General features: G+C 45.1%; 1 protein-coding gene across 1 annotated transcript; it reads right to left on the reverse strand.

Moving 5' to 3' along the window:
* Window positions 1-293: 293 nt before the first annotated feature.
* On the reverse strand, window positions 294-2579 carry LOC307235057 (TLC domain-containing protein 3A-like). Its single transcript, XM_080007019.1, has 5 exons — window positions 2253-2579; window positions 2082-2165; window positions 1752-1983; window positions 1345-1440; window positions 294-754 (listed from the first exon to the last, which is right to left on the reverse strand). Exons 1-5 carry the CDS (start codon window positions 2372-2374, stop codon window positions 464-466), a joined length of 825 nt encoding a protein of 274 aa, XP_079863145.1. The 5' UTR covers window positions 2375-2579; the 3' UTR covers window positions 294-463.
* Window positions 2580-11218: the final 8639 nt, after the last annotated feature.

Below are 11218 nucleotides of genomic sequence, written 5' to 3' on the forward strand. Positions count from 1 at the left end.
GGCTGACTAAATACTTTTTTGCCCCACTGTATATACACACACACATATATATATACACACACATATACATACACACACACACATATATATATATATATATATACACATACACACACACACACACACACACACACACATATATATACACACATATATATACACACACATATATATACACACACACATATATACACACATACACGTGTGTGTGTGTGTGTGTGTGTGTGTGTGTGTGTTCTGGGACATGGTAAAGATCTTCCCAGCTCTGTTGAAAGGATTCAGTGTCATTCTCTGAAGAAACCAGTGGCCTTTTATTTAATGATAGTAAAACTGCAATTGAATCCATGCACAACAATTAGAATGGAATTGTTCATGTCTTTACAGTCACATGAAATTTGAATTAACTCAAGAAAGAAATCACCAAAAGAATCCCAGAGTCTATCCTGGGATGTCGTAAAGGGTTTCATTCCTTCTTCGCTCTGTCGCTACCACCTTGGCACTTCCTTTGCCTCAGGTAAAGCCTGCGTGCTTTCCTCAGCAGGAGTATGAACCAGTAGACCTGCGGTGCCAGGATGGCCAGGTTGCCCACGTTGCAGTGCAGCGGCAGATGGGAGGGAACTGTGTGGAGGGGGATGCCGTGCTGTCGGCCGTACATCCAGTACATGAAGGGGAACAGCAGTATGCGACAAACGAAGAAGCTGGCCAGCACCAAGACGCCGTTGATCCTGTGGAGTCTGCTCTCGTCAAGGCCCAGCTAGGAAGTGTAAAAAAAAGTTTTGTTTTTTTTAAGATAGAGATAGATAGAGATAGATAGAGAGACTGTAGGCAGTAGTAATTAATTTTTTCCCAAAAAAGTTATTTTTAAGCGGCCCATCCAGCAAAGGATAAACACCCTGTGTTAAACAGTGACATGTAAGACTACTCTCGCATATTAAGTTCACACAAAAAGGGTCCGGTAGTATTTGAAAACTGTCGCTTGACTTCAGGGAGTAATGACCATCATGGAATTAACATTAGCCACCGAAGGGCAATCGAGCAATACAGGCCCGCTGACTATAGGGTGAGACAACTACATCATTAGCCACTGTTTGTGAAGATCACCTCCTTAGCGAGTGTTTAAGAGAACATGCTCGGACTGTCATGATTTGGCTATTGCAGGACACTACTGAAAGATGCGCATCAGAGGCGATTTAAAAGTGGCTATACACAATGGTGACTGAAAAATAAGTTGGTTTACTCCATATACCCTGCACTACACCACCTGGCTATAGGGAATTGGTTAAAGACACTGACAGCCGGAAATGATATGAGACACCTCCACATCTAACTTTTAGAAGTGTTTACCTGGATGAGAATCTTCCCCAGTGAGACAAAGGGAGTGCTACACTCTGTGATGAAAAAACAGCCGATGAAGAAGTCTCCCAGTCCCCTCCTGAAGAACTGCACACATGCACACGGTCAGCAGGCCATTCTCTGGTCGTGTGTGTATAAAAAGAAACAGAACTTGTCTTCCTTGTTTGTTGTTTTTGGGGGGGGGGTTGTTCCCAGTATAAAGAATGTTTAGGGGTCTTCAAAAGGTATTTTATTTAATAGCTAACCAGCTGGTGTATACAAAAGAGACAAAATGTAGGGAAAATAATTTCTATAATCAACAAATTTAAATAAAGGTGGGGGGGGGGGGTCAAATAATCAAATAAATGTCTTCCCCCATGGGTTGACGGTTTTGGGAGGGAGCCCCGCTCCGTCCTCACCAGTGTGACGGGCATGAAAACGAGCAGCAGCGCCAGGTGGTGGAGGATCATCAGCCGGTCCCTCGACAGGAACCCCTTAACCGTCTGCAATGAGTGGTTTCGGTAGGCGCCGTCCACACTTTCGCCCTCCCGCCGCCGCCGGTGGTGGTGGTAATAGCTCAGGTACATGGCGTAGAGGTCGTAAGCCATGTAGGGGGCTCCGAAGAGCGCAAAGCCGTCGGCCAGCCAGTGCCTGCGCGTGACCGGATCACAGAAAGTCTGAATAGATCGTTTAGGTTCTGCATCACACGCTCGTCCAAGCTTTATTTGCGCAATCGACGCCCACCCAACCTGTCCGTCATCACGTTCCTGCAGGAGGTGACTATGAGGACCCCCGAGGCCGTGGCCAGGGACGCGTGGATGGAGGAAACCACCCTGGAGCAGAGGGGGGGGGGGCGACAAAGTCAGGTGAACTTTTGGGGTCGACAATCCGGCAAACAAAGTCGTGCAAGGCGGCCATACCTCTCACTGACGACCACCACGTCCGCGTCGCCCCAGTGCGCGAACGTGGACTTGAGGATTTTCCTCAAGCCGAAGAAGAGCCCGGGGAAGAAGGCGGCCCCACACAGCACGCCGGGAAGCATGGCAGCAGAGGAGCAGCAAGACACCGGAGCCGACTTCCAATGTGGGCCGTTGACCCATTTACCGCGCCACCCCAAAACCGTCCAAAGCAAAAAGAAAATGCAAGTCGAACAACTATATGTTTATAACCTCATTGAAACCATCATCGACTATATTCAAACCGGCAGCTCAAGTCGACCGACCTTCGGGTTAAATAACGTTACTGTACTTCGGGGTTGCCAGGGCTGTGCGACAAATCCAGCGTGATGGCCAATCAAAACCAGCGGAAACCCGTTGGGGGGGGGCGGGGCGGCACAAGTAATTTGCATGCAAAGCAGCGCTTCAAAAGCAGCCCTTATCCGCAGTAAAAATCGCGGACCTGGCAACAACCGCAGCACTTCCGCGTTGAGCGAGACGCGTCGTAGCGAATGTCATGTGCTGAGTTATGATTGGCCGAGTGGAACGCGCTGTTCACCAATAGCGAGCGTTTGAGCTCTAGCGACCTTCCAATTGGCTTTGATATCAGAAGGAGGACTAGACACCCAAACAAAGTGACGTGATTATGCGTTTTGTTTTGGTTTTATTGGTGTTGAAATATAAAATAAACTGCAGCCTATCGCGCAAGGGCGAAGTATTTTAAATCTAACATTTTATTAGGAACAATTGCACTACAAGGAATTTGCGTATAATATAATGTGTAATTGATGGAGGAACTGGAGGCAGCCCAAAGCAACGAGTGCAGAAAGAGAAATACTGCAGATGATTGCAATTCTGTAAAGTGTTGCATAATTGCAGTATTGAACATTGCAAGTATGCAATAATTGAGTTTCTGGTGCAATTCCCAGAGATTTAGAAACAAAGGCACTGAGAGGGACTGAACTGCTCATGAGAACGAATGTTTACAAACTTGAAATTTTTACAACCTTCAATGTTTTGTATCAATAGTATGCTTCACTCATTTCAATTTATATGAACACTTGTATTAAATTAAATAATATAATTTAATCTTTAAGTCAAATCCAATTTTTAAGACAGTGTGATTTTATATAGATTTGTTTTTAGCAGCATTTTGGCAGATAATAAAGCACTTAAATAAGTCTGTTTTCTCGAGGCACTTTGTGAGAAACAACAATGAGTTGGGGTATGCAGTAAGTGTGCCTTATTTCTCTGAGCTGAAGGTGACAACCCTACTTTTATTGTACTTAAAATTGGTCTCTATCAACAATACTTTTTTTGTTTTGTTTTCATATTATTCCCTCAGATGCTCCACAATGCCCAAAAGTCGAGAAACCTGAGTCTCATCTTCCATGTTCTTGTCAAAGATGCAGTGCCGGTGGCCGCATCTTTCCACCACCCACTGGAGCGGCTCTCCCTTCTCCTCGATGTGCCCCTCAATTGTCCTCCCTCTCAGCTCGGCCCCGTAGGTGAACAGCACCACCGTGCGCTTCCACACACCATCCCCCAAAACGCAGAGGTACCTCTTCAACGCCAACTGGTCTTTCTCCTTGAAGGAGTCCACAGGTATAGCCAACAAAATTGTCACTTTACTCATCGCGGGGCAGAGGGAGGTGCTTCGAGCGATCTCCAGTTTGACCTTCTGGGCTTTAGCCAGACCAAACAGACTCCACCCTGGGGTGTCCACCACCGTTATCTGCCGGCCTGATATGTTTCCATGGCCCACGGTGCACGCAGCAGTCTTTCTGCCACTCTGGAACGCTGCTCTTCCCAGGATGGCGTTGCCAGCTGAGCTCTTCCCTGAAACTCTTCTTCCCAGTAGGATAAAGGCCAGGCTGTTCTTCAATGTAGCAGGGTCTGTTAGGGTACCAAGAATTATACAACATGGGGGGGGGGGGTCATATTGTTTATGCATTGACTACACAGTAGGTGTGTTGATCATGGACTTATATTGAAATCCTCAATACTGTAGGACTCACTTTTATCTCCCAGTTTTTTGAGAAACAGTAAACGCCAACAGCAAGCTTAGGACACCTGATTACATGTCATGGCCCTTCTTCCATAGCATTTTGGTGACCGTACACACACAAAACCTTCCAACGTTGGGAGTGATCTTCCCTTACCCATGAGAGAGTATGTAGGACCAGGATCAGCTGGAACTCCTGGGGCCACCAGCCCCCATTTCTTTTCCATCCCATTATGCATCGCTGCCTTTTCTACATCCCCTTCTCCTCCACGCTGCTTACTCTCTTCTCTCCTTATCTGTTCTTCTCTCAGCAGACTGTACTTCATCTGTGGGATCAGCCCGGGTCTTGCGTTGGCCCCCGCCATCGCTGCCACCTTGGCGAGGAGCTCCTGGACCTGTTCCGATGGGACTCCCCCACGTTTGCAAGCTAGAACGTGGTACCTGTTCCTGCATCGCTCCATCAGCCACTGCAGGCTCCTCCCCTGTCTTCTAACATGCTCCTGGATAGACAGGGCTCCTGCCAAATCAAATGACCACAGTTTTATGTCACAAATGGCAGCAGTGGCTGAAGTCTGGAACAGTGAGTAATACTGACCTAATTCATCTCCATGGGTGAAGAGGACCATTGCTCGCTGCCAGATGCTGGTCTGCAGCAGCCGAAGATGGACTTCCATGTCCGCCCACTCCTCCGGGCCGAAGGGGGAGGTGGCGGCCAGCACCAGCAGAATGGCGTGGGGCTCAGGGAGGCAGAGAGCAAGCCCTCTATTGATCTCCCGGGAGATGCTGTCTGAACCCGTTGAAGAGGATGATGAAGAGGACCACCCTGGGGTGTCCACCACAGTCACCTGCGTGATGAAATGTTTGCGGCAAAGGAGTTTGACACAGCGCGATCACCTCTATTACAGTATTAAAACCTATACCTGTTTTCCAAATACACTCCTCTTCTCCCTGGAGCTGCGGGCCATCCCTGCAGTTGTCTGGAAAACTGTCCTGCAAAGTATGGTGTTTCCGGCAGAGCTCTTTCCACTCTGCTTACCCCCCAGTAGCAGCAGTACCAGCTTGGACAAACAGGGCTCTGGATAGAGGTGGAGCCAGAACTACTCAGTGATGGCACACACACACACGCACGCCCAGGCACACGCACACACACAGATAGCCCTGCTATTTAATTATAACCCAAACACTTACCGCAAGAGGCTGCCATCCAAAGTTGTCTCGCCAATAACTCCACTCTAACTATGTTTTAACTCTGTTTTTCCCCATTACATTCAAGAAGTGCGTTAGCTTCTCCTCTTTCATTGGGCATAATGCTCGCTGATATGAATAAATCCTGCCGACGTATGAGCTGATGACAAGAGTTTATTTTCAGTTCCAAAGTCCGCAACAACACGATTTCCTGAGAAGTGTTTCAGTGATTACAAGCCACACACAATGGGGTTGGTGTGGGTAAAGGTAAGGGATTTGGGAATGGTTACGCCCATAGTAGTAATACCATGTACTGCACGGTCCGATCGTTTACTGACGCAGCTCATGAGAGTTCAGATATGGAGGCATGGCAGCAGACGTATTCCTGGTCCCTGTAGATGATGCTCTGCAGGGTGCTGCAGTTTGTGGGCCACAGTTAACAGAGCACAAGGGAGTGGACCAAGGCAGAATGGGAGATCAGGCATAAGGAGATATGTTATGTCAGCTAAACGTAATTGTTGTAAAGAGCATTTTATCTCTTGGGTTTCAATGTCCAGTTGAACTTTGAAGCTGCTGTTCCATGCAAGAACATTGAGCTGCCATTTCACTTTTGCATCTTTCTCCGTGTCTGAGATACATAAAGCTCCAATGCTAATGCCCGAATGCAATCCACAAATCAACATTTTGTTGTTGTTGTTGAAACTGTGTGGCTACTTGTAATGCAATGAAAAACAAAAAAGCACCAATACCAAACATTTCAAATCATATATATCTGTATTTCTTTGGGATATTATTTCATCACATTGTTTTATATTGCTTCTCCATAGCCATATGTATGCTATTTGTTTTCATTACTTTCAGCCGTCAGGTAGGTCAATGACATGGCAACCTCTAGCCAGGGCTCGCAGCTTGCGTGTTCTAATAATTAAAAGAAGCAGTACAGTACACAATACGCCAAAGAGTAAGTGCTGGTACTGCGTACCGGTGAATACCGACCAACTTCAAGGACAGTATTTAAAGATTTCGAGTTTGTGAGGAAGTGATTGAGCAAAATGGAGGGGCCGCTGCAAAGGAGCTTCTAAAGAAGTGATATAATGGATGAACCATTTACTTTGGCAAAGGTGAGAGCAATAAACAGATCAAGACCAACCTCTCCAGGGAAAGATCAAATTGTTATGTTATGCTGAAGCATCTAGGGGAATGAGCTTTCTCCATGTTGCTGCACCTTTATAACAGAGTGTGGGAGGAGGGACGATTACCAAGTGCATGGAAAGAAGCAGCAGTCGATAAGATATTCTACGTCCTTACGTGGCAACCACCCAATCAAAATCAAGTATTCGGCCCCTTACTCGTGCACATGCAGACATTCCAGCCAATGGGAGAGAATACAGCTGGGAGTGGATACTGGATAGCTGCAGAACGTGCTCTCCGGGAATGAAGTAAGTAAGTAGACTGCAGCTCTGACCAAACAGCCATATTATTCATCCTCATATTTTGAACTCTTTCTCCGGTAATACAGTAGCTATGCATTTCAAATCCCAAAAAGAAAAGTCTCGGAGGAAAATAAAGAATTCTAAAAGTGCGTGGACTGATTTGTTTGCTTTCACCGCAAAGGTGAAATAAGAAAGGCCCAGGCAAATAAAGAATCAGTCATTGCAGTATTTTTGACATCGAAAAAGCCTCTGACACGATGTGGAAGAAACATTGTCAATTAAGCTGCGCATGATGGGTATTGGGAGAGTTTTGAACTGGGTAAAGGATCTTTTGTTTGGAAGAAAAATTCAAGTACGGATTAGGTCAGACAAATCAGTACACAGTTGGAAATGGCACACCTCAAGGTAGTATGATAAGCCCCCTACTGTTTTCATCATGATGATCAATGACGTCTTCTTAATGGTACCAGTAGATATAGGTAGATCCCTGTTTGCTGATGATGGGGCCTTGTGGAAAAGTGAAAGGAACATGGAGCACACAACAAGAAAAGTACAAGGAGCAATTGCTGAGGTGGTGGAGTGGGGCTATGGTTGGGTGTGTAGATTTTCAGTAGAAAAAACTCAGTCTTTTTCACCAGGAAAAGAACTGAGGAAGGGATGAAGCTAAGGATGTATGGGAAATAATTAGAAAGGGTTGGAACATTTATATTTGTGGGAGTTCTTTTTGATTCACAGAAAACTTGGGCAGACCATTTCAGGAAGATAGGAGAAAAATGCAAAAAAAGTAATAAATGTGATGAGATGTTTGACTGGTAGAGAATGGGGAGCAAATTGTTCATTGTTGCAAAGAATGTATGTGGCCTTGATAAGATCTGTGTTGGATTAGGGCAGTGTAGCGTATGGATCAGCAGCCAGGTCTCTTGTAAGGAAATTAGAGTTGTTTATCCGGTTAGGCTCCATAGATGCTTGTGTGGCCTGATATAGACTGGGATGTGTAAGAGGTAAAAAGGAAAGAAAAAGATCAAATGTATTGGTAAGTGCATTCAACTATCATGTAATGAAAGAGTATAGTGATTTTGCACAGATTTATACAGATGGTACCAAGAATCCTGAGACAGGAGTGAGAGGGTTTGCGGTGGAAATACCAGCAAAAGGATTTGGAATCAACAGAAGAACATCCAATAAATTAAGGGTTTACACAGTGGAGATGTCGGCATGGCTGGTTGTGCTACAATGGGTGGAAAAAAAATAGACAAGAAATAGTGTTGATATGCTCAGATTCACACTCAGCCCTAGCAAGTTTAAGGTCTTTTCATTCAAACAGTCGTCAAGATGTACTATATGAAGTCCTCAAGTCAGTCATAAGAATAACAAATCGGGGGAATGAGAGGCTGGATGAGTTGGAGAAGAGGGCTCTAAAGAAAGGAAATATAGCAATGCAAATTTGTGTCAGTAAAGCAGAAGTTAAATATGTAATCTGGGGAAAAAAACAAATGTGGCAAGAAAGGTGGGGGGCAGAGGGGAAGGGGAGGCATCTATATCAAATTCAAAAGAGTCTGAAAAGGTTAAGGTTGGGGAATTATGCACTAAACACAACACTGAACATTGTTGGGAAACATCAACCAGGCTTGTATGAGGGATGTCAGGTGGTAGAGTCAGTAGAGCAGGTAGTTCTAAATTGTTGGAAGTATGGGACACGGAAGAGTAATAATCTGATGGAATTAGGGGGGCAGGAATTCACACTAAATGGATTACTGAGCATGGGCATTCTTAAGGGATACAGGGCTTTATTATAGCCCTGTAGCCTATTATATAAATAATAGGCTACAAAAAGTTAAATTGCCTAATAAAACAAGGGATATGTTTCATTTTCCCAAAATATATGACGGACAAATCGTGACAGATGGGCTGTTCAAGACAACGCAGAAGATTGGCTGAACGCCTGGTTTTGCATGTGGCCAATCAAAGTAAACAACATTTTATATTGTTATTTAACACATTCTTGAATGTGATTTGTGCGCGGTATGAGTATTGTAGCGAATTGTGGGGTATGATTCTAGTCGGACAAATCGTGGATGGTATTAGCTAGTGCATTGCTGAAGTATCTTGGTGCCTTGTCAACTCTGAATGACCGATTTCCAAGGCATCACGGTCTGCAGCCCGCGTGTTCCGTTCATGTCGATTTCAACTGTACCACTTGTACGGAACACCCTTGCCCTTGACCTTGTTGGTCCCCAGTCTGCAATTTCGAAAGTGAATTGCTGGACGGGGCGAACATAACCTTTGTGGGGCCATGCAAGAAAATGTCTCAGGAGCCTGCCGACAGCGAGAAGTCGTTTTGTGAAAGGCGGTTATCTGGACCTTTTGCAGGGAAGTTTGTATTCACCCGGAAAATGGCGTCACCAGCTCAATTCTATCCCTCTATGGGTCCACGCTGAGAGGGTGAGTTAAAATGTGTTTTTTTTTCCCCGTGTGTGTCCGTCGTGATGCTGGTTTGGTGATACTGAGTTTAATGTTGGATTATAATCAGTGCAATATTGGCCGAAGTTGGATTGCTGGCTGTTGTGTGTCTGCTGCAATTTGGGCTTAATGCTTTGTTGGGTGTAGCAGATTTGCTTTCAAAATCTGTGGTCAGTGTCGCAGTCTAGTGGTGGAAACGTGGGCTTCCTTGTACAATAAAAATTACAGCATCAGAACAATAAAAGCTCCGGCGGCAGCAGCGGAGTAGGGCGGGGGAGATGTAGGCGGAGGCGGAGATCCCAATGAGACAAGCAGCCCCATCTGCTGGACGACGGCGAGAAAATACAAAACACAAATTCAAGATTCAAGATTCAAGATTTTTTATTTGTCACATACATATACATACTTCCATACATATATGCAGTGAAATCTGTGCCCAACTAAATATGACATTGACATTTACATTTAGTCATTTAGCAGACGCTTTTATCCAGAGCCACTTACAAGGGAGAATAACATTCAAGCTACATTGCGACAGAGACATTAGTGTAACAATATACAGGATGGAAACGTATATTTAAAACAACTTTCCACAAATTTAATGCATGCAGGGGGGGGGGGGGGGGGGGGGGGGCAGGTCAGCGATATCTTCCAGCTGTGTCGTGGCTGTGTCCGATCCCCCCCCCCCCCCCCCCAGCCACACGTGTAAGCCACACGGGGGTGCGCGCATAGAACGTCATCTAATTTGGCAAACGTGGGTCTCCTCGCTCCAGAACTGCAGGATATATTATTCACCAGTGAAGTATTTAAACAAAAACATCTAGCTTTTACTAAAGGAAGTCCCACAGCAACGAGGTGGGGACGCAAGGGGTTCACTTCAGTCAGTTGTGTTTGATAATGTCGTTTCATACGTGTAGGGAAAAAAAAACCCGAAAAGAAATAGATCTAAAATTAAAAAAAAAAAAAAAAAAAAAAGACGGGCACGGGAGTCTGCGCGCACCGCTGTCTGGAGGAGAAAGGAACTAGTGAGGAGTTAGGGTTGTGTTTTTCATTTTCCCTACGAGTCAGAAAGTGATGAAATAAATCGGAATCGTTCTCTATGAGATTATATCATATATTGCCACGTTACAATCAAAGTTTTTCGGGTATAGAGCAGCACTCACGTGCCCGAGCCCCTTCTTATCAGGCGTTATATTTTTATTTCAATGTTTTAGGCATGAATGGGCATTGAGGTAGCGGATTGTCTGGGCAAGATATATTCATGAGGAACGTGGCCCTCAGCACGCCTGCGACGTGCGCACCGCGGAGCGCAGATCACGGGCGTTGTCGAGCGGCGAAGTGGGGTCCGATCACCAGCGGTTCGTCGACAGCTCTGAGCGGAGAGGGCGAGAGCCTCCGCCCCGTCTTCCCCACTCCGCTCCAGTTTTCGGAACACGGTAAACTGCGCTAACGCCCTTTCAATACTCCGAATCTTCCTGAAGGATTAACAAAATAATAATACTAATAATAATAATTAAAAAAAAAAATGTCTGTCATCAATGTCAATCGCGATCGATGGAGTCCATCACCGACAGATGATTTAATCGTAAATCTGCCCAAAAATGTTTTTAACTTTTATATTTAAGAAAAAGTTAAAGGGTCTAAAAAGTCTTCATAATAGTCTGCCACAAATCACTAGTGTAATGCTGTGTGTATGGCTGTGGGGGGAGACAGTGGTTCAAGTTCATTGGAGGGTTGTTATAATTTGCAATGGTTCATCTGATTGACGGGGAGGTGTCCAGGATAGTGGGTAATACTAATATAAATGTATGCTAATATATATATATATATATATATATATATATATATATATATATATATATATATAT

The sequence above is a fragment of the Zeus faber genome (genome assembly GCF_960531495.2).
Source record: "Zeus faber genome assembly, chromosome: 9".
Taxonomy (NCBI): domain Eukaryota; kingdom Metazoa; phylum Chordata; class Actinopteri; order Zeiformes; family Zeidae; genus Zeus; species Zeus faber.

What these genes read in the sequence shown, in the direction of transcription:
- LOC307235057 (XM_080007019.1), bottom strand. Translation starts at nt 2,374, where the DNA reads ATGCTTCCCGGCGTGCTGTGTGGGGCCGCCTTCTTCCCCGGGCTCTTC. An exon ending in AGGAACGTGATGACGGACAG is followed by an intron (nt 1,984 to 2,081) that starts GTTGGGTGGGCG and finishes GGTCACGCGCAG; the next exon opens with GCACTGGCTGGCCGACGGCT. An exon ending in TGGGGAAGATTCTCATCCAG is followed by an intron (nt 755 to 1,344) that starts GTAAACACTTCT and finishes TACACTTCCTAG; the next exon opens with CTGGGCCTTGACGAGAGCAG.